General features: G+C 36.3%; 1 protein-coding gene across 20 annotated transcripts; it reads right to left on the bottom strand.

The window, feature by feature from the left end:
- Nucleotides 1-326: 326 nt before the first annotated feature.
- Nucleotides 327-5,894, bottom strand: LOC107868943 (ATP-dependent rRNA helicase rrp3). Of its 20 annotated transcripts, XM_047412021.1 has the most exons (11): nt 5,538-5,722; nt 5,325-5,380; nt 4,911-5,007; nt 4,557-4,703; nt 4,390-4,428; nt 3,149-3,742; nt 2,959-3,042; nt 2,768-2,837; nt 2,478-2,540; nt 1,110-1,184; nt 327-591 (listed from the first exon to the last, which is right to left on the bottom strand). In XM_047412021.1, the coding sequence occupies exons 7-11, from the start codon at nt 3,012-3,014 to the stop codon at nt 508-510; spliced, it is 348 nt and encodes a 115-aa protein (XP_047267977.1). In that variant the 5' UTR covers nt 3,015-3,042; nt 3,149-3,742; nt 4,390-4,428; nt 4,557-4,703; nt 4,911-5,007; nt 5,325-5,380; nt 5,538-5,722; the 3' UTR covers nt 327-507. The 20 variants fall into 20 exon arrangements, with proteins under 20 accessions (XP_047267977.1, XP_047267979.1, XP_047267968.1 ...); XM_047412023.1 differs by lacking the exon at nt 5,325-5,380 and having other exon boundaries at nt 2,959-3,037; nt 4,911-5,010; nt 5,460-5,723; XM_047412012.1 differs by lacking the exon at nt 5,325-5,380 and having other exon boundaries at nt 2,959-3,037; nt 5,460-5,723.
- Between the last annotated feature and the right edge of the window lie 10,650 nt (nt 5,895-16,544).

The following is a 16,544-nucleotide window of genomic DNA, read 5'->3' as shown; positions in this document are numbered from 1 at the left end:
GTAGAAAGGCTGTTTCCGATAAGACCCCCGGCTCAAGGCACGAGATACCACACAAACACATAGTGCAGCACAGAAGCAGATTACATAACATAAATACGGCACCCATAAGTAATATAAAGCAGAGGAAAGCAGGGGAAAGCACACAGATTCGTAATACAACATGGAACACGGAACACGGAATCATGACAAGAATAAAACCCCCACCAAGTAATTCCCTACACTAGCGACCCGAACTGGCCCTAATCCTCTGCCGTAATTCGCGTCCTCCAGACCTTCCTATCTAGGGTCATGTCCTCGGTGAGCTGTAACTGTTCCAAACTAGTATCTTCAAACTACAAAACTCCAAATTTTCAACATTAACATCTTCAAACTCCAAATTTTCAACATTAACTAGTATCTTCAAACTACAAAATTAAATTTAAACACAAAACTTTCAATATTCTACGATTCATTCCAAGCACACAATTACATCATCATAATTGAATATCCAAGACAAATGCAACAAAATCAAAGAATGTCATTACGATCATTATCATCACGTGATCTCCTTGCATCCATGAGCGAAATGGGTCCACTTGCCGCATCACTTAGCTACATAAAAATGCAAAGTATAAGAATCTCAATAAACTTTCAGTCCTTGTTATAAATAATGGACTTGAGCAGGAGATGGGCACTATTTGTACACCAACAGATGACAGAACAAGACATAGAGTTGTCAAAATTGACCTACTATCAATATCTACTCTTTACTAGAATAAGTTCCAAATTCATCTTCAATTTTTATAAAAATTTCTAGGTCATAGTCATTGGCTATATTCATCGGAAAGTCCAGCTTATGAATGAATCTCTTTTAACTTATTTTATATTCCAACTGAGCCAGAAAATAACAATGGATATTCATCCAAAACATTTATTTTATGTCACTTGCCAAACATAAAAGACCTAGCCTTGAACATGCAGCACATATCACTTCTACTAACATATCCTTTAATCAAATGCAATGAATCAACAACCACACTCTTGGATTTTCATCCCAAAAAAAGCGCACAAACAGATAAAAGAGACATCTCTGGAGCATTTGTGAGCATAAGACTCAATGGATGCCTTACCAAGTACTTTATCGTACGAAGAGAAAATCCCTTTGTATTGGAAAGATGATCCAATAGGCGACCAGGTGTTGCAACCTACATCATCATGCAAATAAGACTCAAATCAAAGAATGTCAAAGATTAAGCTTATGGCTTAAGATAACATGTTACCTACAACAGATTTAGCAAATTTGGTCTAAAAAATTCATCCGCATGCCAGCCTAAAATAGTTATACTGACCAGGCAACACAATAGAGGTCTGCATATTAGAAGTTAAACTAACCATTGAATTGACTGAATACATTGAATGGTTCTCGCTGGTAGGTAAGTAAGAATTGTATTGGTAAGTTGCATTAAGATGATGGCAGAACGACACATCAGGAACCTTACAAAAGCACAGCCTCTGGCTGCACAAATATGTGCGCTGGGTGAAGAAATCTAGTAAACTATCAATATCATCTACATTATTTAACTTGAACCAAAGAGCTAACAGAGAAGGCTATTGTGCTTCAACTTGTTAATATGCTCCGTTTTGTTTAAAAAACACCTCTGATTTCTTCTCCTCCTAATAGTATACCAGAGAAACTATCCTACTTGCAAACAACACAGAAGTTTGAGTGGCTAAGATAAAGCCACCTCTATGATTGAAAAGAATAAGTTGAGTTTGCACCAATCTCATCAGAATCTAATAGTCCACCAGAGAAACATAAGCACATTCCTTATCAGATAATCTAAGAAGAAAAGGTAACTGACATCCAGTAAAGGCCTCGATAGCAGGATTAGGAGCTCTTCTCACAACTCACAAGATACTGACAACAAATTTAACAAAAAACTGAGAAGAGAAGGAATTTTTAGACAAAGCAGGATGAGGTAACTAAGTAGCTATTTGACATCTAGCCTTGAATTTTTAATGTATCTAAAGAAATCCACATGACCCCCGAATATTTTTGAAAGGAGAGATCATAAACTTATGAAGCCAATTGCATGCTCCAAATAAGAGCATGAGGCTACAGTGATGCGATATGCATATTAGACAGACTAAGTTGCTCGGACTCTCCCAAAATGTTGTTGCACCTGTATCGGATCCCTCAAAAATACACTATTTTTGGAGGATCCGACATGCATCCCTTGACATTTTTGAAGAGTCCAAGTAACATAGGAGACAGATACTCGAGCAATATCATCAGAGCTAAAATAAAGCAGGTGGTCCTCGGCAAGTCCCTTAAACATTCACTGTCATAAGAATATTACATCACCAACTCTGCCTCATATTGTACAACTTTTAGTTTATCTTCTGGCAAAGAGATTTTACCATCTGTAGCTCCAATACTACTTGCTTCACCTTAGCAGGAGACATAAGAATGTGGTAGTAGATATATCATTACTTACAACAATGTGAGGCCGTTTCCCAAGGGCAATGCTCCATTGTACTTGATCTATCCCTCCAACAAGCTGCAAAACAATTACCAGCGATCATTTACTCAAAAATATGTCTAGCTGAATGCAATGCCAATGTCAGCCATCATATAGCACACTATTTCAATCTTGAAACGCTTTATCCTGTCCTACAGACATGCCACTACAAATCCCATTGTCTGGCAAGTGGTTATCAAGCCTATAAATTACATTTGAAGGGGACATGAATTGTTCATGCATGTGCAAGTCTTAGTCAAGCTCACCACTGCACATTTTACTCCAATACCGGATCCTAAAGCTTCAAACTGCTCAGCAATTTGAATCGCAAGCTCTCTGGAATATGCAAAGGAAAAAGTTGGGATTTAAATCATTAACGAGCTTCAACAAAATAAAACAACTAATCAGAAGAATAAGAGACCTTGTTGGAGAGAGAACACAGGCAAAAAAAATTTACCCTGACGCAGCATACAAGTATCGATGGATGATTCCACGTCGGTGAAAGATCCGCATCCCGAGGTGTGTGACATAAGAAGCTTACCTTACACAAGTATCAAAGGTGGATTCCATAGCTCGAACTCGTGATTACAAGTCACATGAAGACAGCTTTAACGATAGATGCAAGGTGTGTGACACAAGCAGCTTACCTGATACAAGTACCAAAGGTGGATTTCACGGCTCGAACCTGTGATTACAAGTCACATGGAGACAACTTTACCATTAGGCTGATAGCCTACAATGTGTAATCCAACAACAACTAGTTATGATCGCGGAGTCTAAAATTTCATATTTAAATATGTCAAAAGGCTTACTCTTGTATAAATTTTCGAAAAAATGTAACGTAAATGCAGTTATATCTGTTAATTTTCTTGGAATCTTAACTAGCATTAACAAGCTAGTCATATGATCCAAAAACAACAAGAAGGTTGTCAATCTTTTCGAAATGATCACTAATTTCTTTCCCATTGCCTCAAGAAGATAGCCGATAGATGATCCATTCGTAAAATTCCTCAAACGGAATCAACTGAGCTTGAGTACTACCTTGCTACGATAGATCAGAAACTGATAGATTACATAAGACGACCAACATAATGAGGATACTTCTCTTTTAGGTGTGGCCACTGCACGAATAACTGATCTGCCATGTGTAGCTTGTAAAGAAGCAAACCGCTTAAAGACAGCTTCCTGACTCTTGCAATGCTCTCGACATAGAAAATCGATGACCACCTAATTCCCAAAACCTGAAGCAATCGAACTTTCAATTAGCACCTCAAATGTTATCTTGAAAGATTGTAAGAAATTTAAAAGAGTTTGCAAGTTCGATAGCAGTATATGACTAAGTGAGTAGTCGAGTGCTCTCTTTTGATTCATTAACTGTTTTTTTCCACTTGTTGTTACGTTTTTTTCATTTTTTCCAACAGAGATGGTGCCAACAAGCTTGGGGAGGCCACGAAACCAAATAATCCCGAGGAATTTCAGAGGATAAGAGTTCTCGACAACATTATACCATGATACGTCAGGGAAAATAATTATGGATCGACAAGTCAAATAGAAATGGTTCAAGTTGTTGTCCTATAATTGGAAATCCATGTCGCTCTAATTCTCCAAAAATGTGGCATCACCCATGTCAAACACTCCGAAGTGAACTACTTTGGAAGATCCGAAATGCATCTGTCAGCATTTTTGAAGAGTCCAAGCAACATAGTTGAAAATACAGGAACAGAAGTGACTTAAGACCAAGGTAGTGTGATCGACTATTTTCTAAATCGGGATGTTAACAGATATTCGGCATGCAATCAGTAATCGACCACCAACTTCACTATACAAATAAGTTACAGGAACAAAAGTTAACCCTCTAATTAAAAAACCTTAAAAGGAAGGCAATTACACATAGCGGAATGCATGTTCCTGGACAATTGCACAGAATCTGAGACAAGGTACCAAATAAAGATAAATCAGAAGACCATGATATAAGAATAAAAGTATTTGAAGAGCGGTGATTTCAGTTTTAAGGGGGAGGGAAGTGAAAGTTAATATGAGAGGTTTGTCTGATACCACTTGGGGTCTGATCTTTATCATTAACCACAATGCGTGTGCAATGGCAATCAATGTCGTTCCGACTGAGGTTATATATGATTGACCAACTTCTCGACTTCGATATATCTGCAGGAATTCAGCTCCCTCTACTTCCTCAAGCGGTTCCTAGATAAGAAGTAGCCCTATTAATTTAGAAAATTAAGGAATAGAATATCGTGATCAGTTAAGGGAGAATAGCAGGATTCTGTGGTGCTGCATATGTATTTTGAATATTCTAAACAACTACAAGAGAATGAACACTCGTCTGGACCAAAGATGGGCAATCCCAAAGAACATACAAATGACTTATTCAAGGATGAGGCCAAAGATTACCCATTGAAGAATGGATGTTGTTTCTTATAATAATAGGCCTCTGCTACACGATGGGGAAAATAATCAGGCAATGCTTCAGAAATCAAGGTAAGGCAATCTGCTAAAAAATACGAGATTAAATCAAATAGGGATTTAAAATTTATCAACCAAAAAAAATAATTAAGTCAAAGCAAGACAATACTAGATATTGGCAGAACCGCATACTCAATGTTTCATTGTACAGGGAAATCAAAATGAAGACATTCTAAAACTTATGCAATTAAATTTTATAAACACTCAATAAGGATACAGAAAATCAAGAAATGCATCTGATAAAACCACAATCCTTTAAAGGTTCAACAAAGCAGTATGTTGAAAGCCCTTTAAGCTACAAAAAACACCCTCAAACAAAATGCATAACAAAAAACAAAGCACCTTTTGAGTAAAAGAATGGAATTGGAAGCTCATTGTTCTCTTCTTCCTCAAGTTAGCTACACACAAAAAATTTACAAGTGTGGACTGTTGATAACTATATAATTTCTTTTAAAGTCATCTTTAAGATAAACTAACCCGTAATCAATTGGCGCCAATTTTCAGCATTTGCTCAAATTAGAAACAAGACAAAGAGTAGCAATGAGAGCGAATTACTTAAAGCAACAAGCAGAAACCGGCAGATACCAACACCAACACCAACAATCGATTTGGGGGTCTTGGGGAAAAATGAGAGAGAGGAGGTCGATTTGGGGGTTTAATCAGCACCAACAAGAGGGAAGTGTTTGGCCAATTAAAAGAAAGAGGGAAATTTAAGAGGTACTTTTTCAATGGATAGCGGGGGTTTAGCAGCAGATATTTAACTCCGTATTTTATATAATTTTATAGAGGTTAAAATAATTCTTGAAAATAAACCCTCATAATTTGATCCATTTTTTGTAGTGTATATGTGTCACCACAAAATAAGGATATTTCACCATTTACGATTGACACCCTTAGTCCAATGGGTTAACGTGGTGGATCCTTATTAAAAAAAAAAGATACTATACTAATGGCAAGGTATAAAGGATTTTTCCCCATCGTTGATTAGACGTTGGACTCCATGTTGCTTGCATAATTTATGCATGTTTAGACAAACTCCCTAGAATTAGTTTTAAAATATATGGAATACTTTTTTGTCACATATATTCCGCTCAAGCAAGTTTTAGATCACTTTACAATTAAGATCTATGTCTTAGTTTGGAATTATACATCAAAAATTGATTTCTGCTTGCAGCTTTGAGTTATTGTATATAAAATTTTGATAGAATTTCTACAGGCTCCTTGCATTGTATTTAAGTTTGAAAGCATGATAAAATATTTCTATATGGTTGGAGCATATCTCACATGTTGTAATAACCTACTAGGTCATTTTCTTATATTATGAATATTTCAAGCATTTCGAGGCTTCCACAATGACTATAGGTCATTTGTGATATGTTGGAATTATCGATTAAGTTATCAAACAGTTTGTCAGGGTTTTAGGCTCATTTTCCTCTTTTGGAGCTTTCGTTTTTAAGGAATTGGTCTTGGATAAAAAAAATCCTAGTAAATGACCTCGAATGATAATTCTAATAGTCTCATTAGCTCCAAACATTGATTTTAGGCTAGGTGAACCCTTGGTTTCGATCATGAGACTTCTAGACTCATTTTTTTACTATTGAGTAGATTATATAAAAAATGGAACTATAGGTGTAGGACCAACCTTTAGTCGAAACAATATCAGATGAAAGTTTTGATGGTTTCATAGAGTTTGGAATGTTGAATTTGGTATGGTGGCTTAGTTCTTTTTCTTGCATAGGGTTCTTAATGAAACCCGAGTACCTGATCGGATTCCATTTTTTACTTAGCGAATTCTGGTGCCCGATAACTGGTTTGACCGCTTTAGTTGTCAAAGAGTCACTTTAACGGCAGTCGCATTAGAGACCTTTAGCCACTTTAGCATACTTGGCTATTTGGTTGAGTTCCACTTTAGCGATAAAGGACCGCTTAAGCAGACATCGCATTAGCGGCTAATAGACCACTTTAGTGATGCTTGCATCTTTGCCACTGATCGGTTTAGCAGACTAGTGCCGCTTAAGCAGTAAGTGCTTAAGTATACAAGTGGCAGCTTTAGTGGAACTTGGGGAAATTCTTCATCCATTTTCCCCTTATTTTCTCCACCATTTTCTTACTATTTTGGTAGTTTGAGTAGAGGGAAAGAGTGAGGAATCATCCATTGAGACTAAGGTAAGTTAGCCAAACACTCCATGGTCATTTTCCATTATTTTTCCCGTCAATTCCCATCACATTTCAATGCAAAATTCATAGAAATTAGGTCTTTAAATCCCTGGAACTTAGGGGCTTATTTGGGCCCCGATTTAAGGACCAATTGTGCTAAACTTTTGAGCACACAATTTCTTATCCTTTGAAGGACCTCGTGATCGATTTAACTTTGAATATTTGCGGGCCTCAGAGGCTCGTTCTTGATTTAACCTTTGTTTCGCAATATGAGTCTTATTTTACTCCTAATGATATTTAGATGACTATTTTGATAGCATGGCTACATTTCTAGATCATTGAGCAAAGGCGGGTAATTCGATTTGGCATTAAGGTAGGCTTGGGTCTACTCATCTTCATGAGATAGTGTATGGTATATATTGCATGTTAGGTAAGGATGATAAGATATAACTATGAGTAGGATACTGTGACAGCCAAATATTGGAGTTTGGGGATAAAAGGATAAATTATAATGACCCTCTGGTTCATTTTTTGCATTTCTGCTCAATTTTATTGTTTAGAGCTTTCCTATAGCTTCACCAAGTCATTTATGACTTGTTAGAACTAACAATTTAATTAACAAGTAGTTCATTTCATTTTTAGAGCCAATTCTATGCTCTAAAGTTTTTGGTGGTATGAATAGTCTATTAAGAAAATAATTCAGTTAAACAATCTCGTATGGAAATTTTGATAGTTCCAACAGCTTTCGAACATTGATTTTAGGCTACATAGACCTTTAGCTCGGGTCCTAAGGCTTCTGGACTCATTTTGGGCTTTTGGTGGGAAATTAAGAAAAATGACACATAGGTGTGGGACCCACTTTTTGTTAAAACAACATTAGATAGAAATTTTGACTGCTCTATTGAGTCCAGTATATCAAATTTGATGGGGTATCATAGTTTTTTTATGTATGAAAAATATCCCAGAGGCTTGGTAGAGACTTACAAAAATTCAAAGTCTCCCTCAGCTGGTGCATTCACTAAAGATACCCTTTGGGTGCTTTAGAGGCCTGGCCCATACCGAACAACTATTTTAGCGGCAAGTTGGCTGCTAAAGTTCAAGCCGTTTCAGTGTTGTCTTATCACTTCAGCTATATGCCTGGTAAGCGCGGATACCGCTTTAGCGGCACCTGGGCACTTTGGCGCTGACCGTTAAAGCAACCCAATGCCTGTTTTAGCGATACCTGGGAGTCAACAAGTACTCAACTTTGTCCAATTTTCTACCATTTCTTACACAAGTTCAAGAGTGAAAAACCCTAAAACGTATGGAAACTTGGGAGAAACATTGATAGGAGATTTTGGGGCATTCTTAAGCTTGGATTATTCGTTTCTTCTCTGAATTCTTGGTAAGTTTTCTATAAACTCATTGTTAAATTCACATAATTTCCCAATATTCCTAGAATATTAATGGCCTTATTTTAGCATAATTTATGCTCGAAATTTACCCATTGCTGAGGATAAATATTCATTTAGCATAGAGGGTCGTGTCATCAATTTTGAAAGTGCAATTTTATATGCGGCCCTACATGAGATTTTTATGTAATTTTGTAACCAAAGCATAAAAAATTATTCTGGATACCATTGTTTCTATATTGATGAGTAGATTATCATTTGATAGTGTGGTATCTTGCGGAAGCTTCTCGAAAGTGAAATTCATTAATTTAGCATCTTTCACCGAGCTTCTTTCAACGTCTAGGTAGCATATTAATAATAATATGCTAGATATGGGTTAGGAATAAGGTATTGGAAGCATAATAAGAATAATTTGGATCTCTTATTCAATTTTGGAACTATAAATTAGACATGGTTGACTTAGTTACTTATTCTTAGAATAAAATTGATATCTTGGGATATGGCTTATATAATATCTAGTAGAGAAATTAGATACCTTTTCCTAGTTTGGGTAAAATTTTCCTTAGAATAAATTTTGAAGATTAGAAGTAGGTCCCTACGGCCTACCGTAGGCCAAGGCTATTATTAGTTCATTGTAACTTTATAGCTGTATTCCATCCTTTAGATTGTATTTAGTAGATTAAAAAGGTTGGTTACATGATATGTTGGTTACATAATACTTATGCTAGATTGGTACGTGGGAGTTGATGCTAATTTTTGTTCAAATCTGGAGATTTATGATCATTAAAGCGGTTTGATTTCGACATTATTCATGATATGAGTTCTGGTTTATGTCTAGCATTTGACTATATGAGTTTCAATTCAAGTTTTACATTGTTGGGTTTCTTACTATGGTTATTGAATTAATTATAGTCCGAGGTTTATCGTGATAGTCCGAGGTTTTTGGTATGAATAGATTCTTGATCATGGATTGAGATGAAGTTATTTAGTTTAATTCTGATTACTTATTATCTTTGATTTCACCCTACGGGCTTATGGAGGCCCACGTTGGGTTATTTACCTTTCCACACCTACTAGCTTATGGGGGCTAGTTTTTTAGTAATAGTTATGCGTTGATTTATGTTGTTACCATTTTGTATTATTCATTTACTTATTTATAGTGCACGGATCATCATTCTAAGTTTGCCCTTTTACCTTGACTTAGCTTATTTATCTTGCATCTTTTTTATACTTACATTATAATTTAACTTAGTCGACCGATGGTTCCTACTGAGTACCCATGGATTTGGTACTCATACTACACTTCTATACTTTTTTAGTGTAGATCTGAGTACTAGTGGAGCTGTTGGCACTGCAATCGTGCTGATTTGAGTTCAAAGGTTGGGTAAGCTTTCGAAGCTAGAGTTTCTATTTTTCCTTCTTTTACTGATGTCTAGTCTTTCATTATTCTAGACTAATTTGTATTTAACTATTAAAACACTCATATTTTTTTGTTAGAGGATCTTCTATCGACACTACTGGGTCATGGGAGTTATCTTTATCTTATGTATCTTCTGTATTAGTACTACTATTACTATTATTTACCTGATTTATTATTGTAGGTCTTTACTTGCAATTACAGAGTGCAAGTCTTTATTTACCTGGCACAAATTAGTGTCTAGTATTGTTTGTACAAGAACAACTGTATAGTAAAGTCCTATAGATTAGAGCGATGGCATCTATTTTTTATTTTTGGGAGGAGAGAGGACATTCTTAGGAGTTCTCCACTTCTTTTAATCATTTCATCCTAAGTGTCTGATTTTGTTTCTAAAGATTTCCGTGGTTTCAATCTCTAGCAAATGGCTAGGACACATGTTACCACTACGCAAGATAAGGACCCCGAGTCCGTTACTAGGGATCTTATCATAACTTTTAAATGACCTATGGGTCAAGGACAACCTAGAGATTTATCCCTAACCAGGAACCAGGATAGGGGGCCTTCACAGGCTCTATTCCTTCTCTCGAGTTAGAGGTTCTTGCACCCTAACCAGAAGTGGGACAGGGGCTAGCCCAAGCTCTATCGGGGGTTCTTCTTCTATATTAATCATAAAGAGATTGTTTAGATCTTGGGATTGGTTAGTGGTGCACAATCTGTGGATCAATGTGGTACTAAGGTGAGACACAACTTGTAGTTGTAGCTCCTAGAGTTGAGGTCCCTCCTGCAATAGTAGTTACTCTGCTGGTAATTGCTTAGCTAGTAGTTGTGCAGTATACTATGTTTGTTGAGCAGTAAAAGATGGTGGGTAGATTTTTGAGATTGACATTGCCTAGGTTTTTTGGTGCACCAGGAGAGGATATTTTTAAGTTCTTGATCGCTTATGAGGATAAACTCTATAGTAGACTCCCTATATGTATTAAACTACTTAAGCTAGATTTAGCATATTGATATTGGTGGATAGGTCATCTTAATTACAAGCCAGATGGATCTCCTCCGATGACATGGACTCAGTTCTCTGAGGTCTTCTTAGAGAAGTATATGCCTTGTAGTCTTACAGATCTTCTGAGAGATCTATTTTCAAGGTTAGAGCAGGGATCTATGACTGTTGTAGAACTTGAGGCTGGGTTTCATGAGTTGGCTAAGCATACTATATCAATTTTTGTTACTAAGTGTGAGTGAGTTAGGTATTTTGTTTGGAGATTGAGATTTTCTCTTTGCATGGCTTTGCAGAGTTTAGTTTTTGGTGGTAGAGATTTTGCCGAGGTTGCTGATCATACATAGGTTATGAAGGATATTCATCAGGAAGCCTAAGGGGAAACAATAAGAGATCGTGATATCAGGTTAGTTTTAGTGGGAGACATAGTGTCTCAAGGTTCAAAGGCAGCAATTCTCATGGTAGGAACTCTCTGCGTTAGCTTATCAACATCAAGGCCAGTTTAGAAATCCTGTTCATACCACTCTTTAGATCATTGATGGAGGACAATCTAGGTATAATGATTATCTTGGATAAGGTAGTATCATACTCCGAGGGGTTCATCTTCTGGTTATTCTAACTTTGGTGGTTATTTTGGGTCAACCAAATCTTTTAGTTTTAGTATAGCGCCAGGGGCATGTTATGGTTGTAGGACCTTTGGCCATTTCTTGAGAGAGTTCCCAGTCAAGAATTGATGTTTTTTTAGCTCAGAGTATTCTGCCTCTTAGAGTAGTACATCTTCTAGCAAAAGGTGGTATGCATGGTCATTTTCATGGTCCCCATGGTGCTCATGAAGGTCCTCAAGCGGGTAGGATAGAATATTGGTTAGGAGCCCAATAATGTGGCTAGCATGGTTTGTTGTATGATGTACTATACTTGAGGCTGAGTTTTTGGATAATGTTATCATAGGTACGATATTAATGTGCCATCAGTAGACATTTGCTTTATTCGATTTGGGATCCATGTATTCTTATGTATCTTTTTATTATGCCCTGCGGTTAGAGTTATCTTGGTATTCTTTATCTATGCCATTATGTGTATCTACTCCAGTGGGTGATTTAGATCGGGTTTATAGGTGATGTGTTGTGACTGTTTAATAGTTTGATATGTGGGTTGATCTTATTATATTAGACATGATAGATTTTGGGCATGGATTGCTTATCTTTCTATCATGCGGTCTTGGATTGGTTTTCAAAGATCATTACCTTAGACATGCTAAACATACCTCCAGTTTTGTGGCAGAGATCTATTAGCGGCAAATCGATTGGTAATATTTCTTATATCATGGAAAACTTGACTTATTCCAAGGAGTTGTGAGTCTTACTCGCTTATGTTCTTGATGTTAGCATGGACAGTCCATCGTTTGACATTGCTTCTATTGTTCATGATTTTTCTGATGTTTTTGCTACCGATCTACCTCGTCTTTGTCCTGAGCATGATATTGATTTTGTTATTAACCTTGAGCTGGGTACCTTACCAATTTCTATAGCACCTTACCGCATGGCTTCTGTCGAGCTTAATGAGCTGAATTCTCAACTTCAGGACCTTTTGGGTAAGGGTTTTATTATACCAACAATGTCTTCTTGGGGATCTCCTATCTTGTTTATGAAGAAGGAGGATGGTTCCTTGCGTATGTGTATTGACTAAGTAGCCTAATACGGTGACAATGAAGAATTGATGTCCTATGTCTCACATTGTTGATTTATTCGACCAACTTTAAGGAGTAGTAGTGTTCTCAAAGATTAATTTGATGTCTAGTTACTATTAGTTGAGGATTCGGGTTGAGGATATACCAACGACAACCTTTAGGACCCATTATAACCATTATGATTTCTTGGTGATGTCTTTTGGGAAGACCAATGCCCTACTCGCTTAATGGATTTGATGAACCATGTGTTCAAGACTTATTGGATTCCTTTGTGATTTTGTTCATCAATGATATCCTGGTGTATTAGAGGGAAATTCATTTTATTTTCCTAATTTCACGAGTAGAGAGAAATATGTGCAGGATTTGAGGATTGTTCTTCAGTCCTTGAAAAATCATAGGCTTTTTGCTAAATTCTCTAAGTGTGAGTTCTAGCTTGAGTCGGTGACATTCCTAGGACATATGGTGTCTAAGGATGGGATTATGGTAGATCCAGTGAAGGTTAAGGCTATTCGCGATTTGGTCAGTCCTACGTCTCTATTTGATGTTTTTAGCTGTCACGACCCTCACAAGCTCCTAGCCATGATATGTATCTCAAGCCCACCATGGACCGCAGACCAATCCCATCGCCTAACCTCATGAGCACCAAATAATAATAATAACCATGTGGAAGCCAATTAAATAGTAATAAATGATAAATAACTGAACCAAGGTAGGGGGTCTAAGAATTTAACAATTCCCATTCCACAGTTGTCCACATAAGGTCTCAAACAAAACTGAACATCATATAGGTCGGGACATACCCCCGATTATAGCCAAAAAGGGACACAAAAGATGGCCTAAATCCTAAGAAAAACAAACTATGAAATGGCGGGCCTTCCGAATAATGGAAGCTCACCACTTCAAATCAACTTGATAGGCGTGCTAATCTACCTAACGCTGCATAGGGGTAAAATAAGTGTCTTCAGACCCTACATTATGAAATAGTGTAGCAGTGTAAGAGGTTTAGCGGGATGAGTGCTAGCATGTAACTCAGGGATAAGAGGTAAAATAATGCCATGATTAAATCATTTCAAAATCATACAAAACCATATGCACACATACATACATACATATATACATATATATATATATATATATATATATATATATATATAAGATGTTGGGATAGGGAACAAGGCTTAATCATGAGATTTAAAATATTAACTTAGACTATGTTTCTTCAACCATCACAAAGGCACCCACAGACTATATGGGTCCGTCTCCATCTAACGGAAGGGCCCCAGTGAGTGTTAACCACATGAACTAGAGAAAAATAAGGGAAAGTTAAAGCCATTAGGGAAACTAGATGTACTACAATATATATATATATATATATATATATATATATATATATATATATATATATATTTATATCAAGTGGGACTCAAACACATTGTCATATAGACCCCCAAGCCAGTAAATGTGGTTTCCCTTGTTGGTCCCCCCGGGACCTCCACCATCTATGGCGAGCTACAAAACCCCCTTTAAGACAAATTAAAATATTTACATAAATTGCCAACCATTAAGTAAGGAGCCACCCATTAAGGCATTTACCTAATAGTATCGTTATGCCAAATAAACAATCTTGAAAGCCAATGTCATTATGCCAAACCAAACAATCTGGACAGTTGGGACTCTAACCTATCAACAAATAGGACTCCAACCCATTTAGCCAATTGGGACTCTAACCCATTGACCAATAGGTCTCCAAAATATTCATCAAATTGGAATTCAAACCCATAAACAATTAGAACTCCAACCCATTTATCCAACTGGGACTCTAAGACATTATCCAATAGGTCTCCAAAGATCCAATTCAAAATCAATCCATGGCCACCAAGGCCTTTCAAAAGCCAATTTTTGTTCCATTAACCTTTTATGCAATGCAAGGTTTCACAAGTGAAGAAATTTATTCATATTTCCATGTATCAAATTAAATTTTACAAATTGGTTGATGTTAAAACCAATTTAAGACCATTAAACCATCAAGTTTTTCCGAAACCCCTGTTCCTCATTCCAATTCCCACACCCATAAATTTAAATAGTTCAAATTAATGATAGCATAGCATAAACAATTAATTCAAAACTATGGAAATTCAATTCTTTCAATAACAATCCCAAATCCCCCATCCCATTAAAAAATTCAACAATCAAACCACATATATAACAATTTAAATTCATTATTTTATGTAAAATCAATTTAGGGAAAAGATGCATGACTTAAGTACACAAGAATTTTAAACCATTTTGGATTTTGGAACACGGATGATGAATCCTCAATGATCTTAAGTGTTAATGGGAGCAATTGGTCTTTGAAATACTGATGAAAATAAGTATATTTTATGTTTATAGGTCATACATGGATGGAAAGACTCAAAATCCCCTCACCTCAAGTTAATGAAACAAACTGCATGAAAATTTGACCTTGATGTGGCACACCAATATCAAGAATACTATCCATTGTGCCATACTAATATCACGGAGGGTAGCCTCCATGACGCAACAATATCGCGAAGGCTTACTACCTGAAAATTAAAAAATAAACCCAAACCCTTTTTTTATAATTTCAAAACTCTTCTAAGACACTCTATAACTTACATAAACACAATTTAATTAAAAAAATTAATGTTTCAACCACGATTAGGTCACAAATAAAATCATCGAAGTTTTAAGGGTCTTACATTACCCCCTCCCCTAGGATTATTCATCCCTGAATGATGAGCTAGGACACTTTTAGAACAAGAACAACAATAATACATTAGAATAAAATGATAAACTCAAAAAATAATATGAGGGAAACATAGATCACACCTTAAGAACCTTTATTCAACATGAGGAACAAGAGAAGATACTTGGCGTTCCTATCTTCTTCAGTTTCCCAAGTAGCTTCTTCTACCTTTTAGTTTCTCCAACGGATCTTCACTGAAGCTATATCCTTTGTCCTCAATCCCTAAAGTTGCCTATCTAATATCTCTACTGGAACTTCCTCATAAGACAAGGAATTTGAAATACCAATACCTGTCATATGAACTATCAAAGAAAGGTCACCCATACAGTTTTTTAATATCAAAACATGAAATACAAGATGGATGGAACCAAAAGTTATAGGAAAATACAAATCATGGGCAACATTCCCAACTCTCCTTAAGATATAATATGACCCAATATAATGGGAATAGAGCTTCCCCTTCTTCCAAAACCTTATTAGCCATTTCATAGAAGCGTCTTTTAGAAACACCCAATCACTTACTTTAAACTCCAATTAAATTGCCTCACATCTGCATAAGAATTTTGGCGTCTTTGAGGCGTCTTAAGTCTTTCCCAAATAACTTTCAACTTATCCATGGCTTAGTGAACCAAGTCAGGACTGAACAACCTAGTCTTACCAACCTCAAACCACCCTATAGGAGATCTAAACCTCCTAGCATAGAAAGCCCCGAATGGAGCTATTTGAATACTCGAATGATAATTATTATTATACTCTAACCCAATGAGAGGTAAGTGATCTACCCAACTACCTCTAAAATTAATTACATAAGCCATTAGTATATTCTCTAAAGACTAAATAGTCCTTTACGCTTGTCCATCCATTTGAAGATGGAAAGTGGTGTTGTAGTTCACCTTAATTCCTAAACCTCTCTTAAACGAATGCCAAAAGTAAGACAAAAAATGTGTACCTCTATTTTAAATAATGGAAACCGGTGGTCAATGCAACTTCACAATCTCCTAAATAAACAACTTAGCATAATCATCTCCAGAGTAGTTAGTCCTCACAGGTAAGAAGTGAGCAAACTTAGTCATGCTATCCATAATGACCCAAATTAAATCATATTAATTCATAGATCGTGGAAGACCTGTAGCAAAATCTATGTTGATA

Source organism: Capsicum annuum, chromosome 4, assembly GCF_002878395.1.
Source record: "Capsicum annuum cultivar UCD-10X-F1 chromosome 4, UCD10Xv1.1, whole genome shotgun sequence".
In the NCBI taxonomy this organism is placed as follows: Eukaryota; Viridiplantae; Streptophyta; class Magnoliopsida; order Solanales; family Solanaceae; genus Capsicum; species Capsicum annuum.
This window is presented reverse-complemented; position numbering and strand designations above follow the sequence as displayed.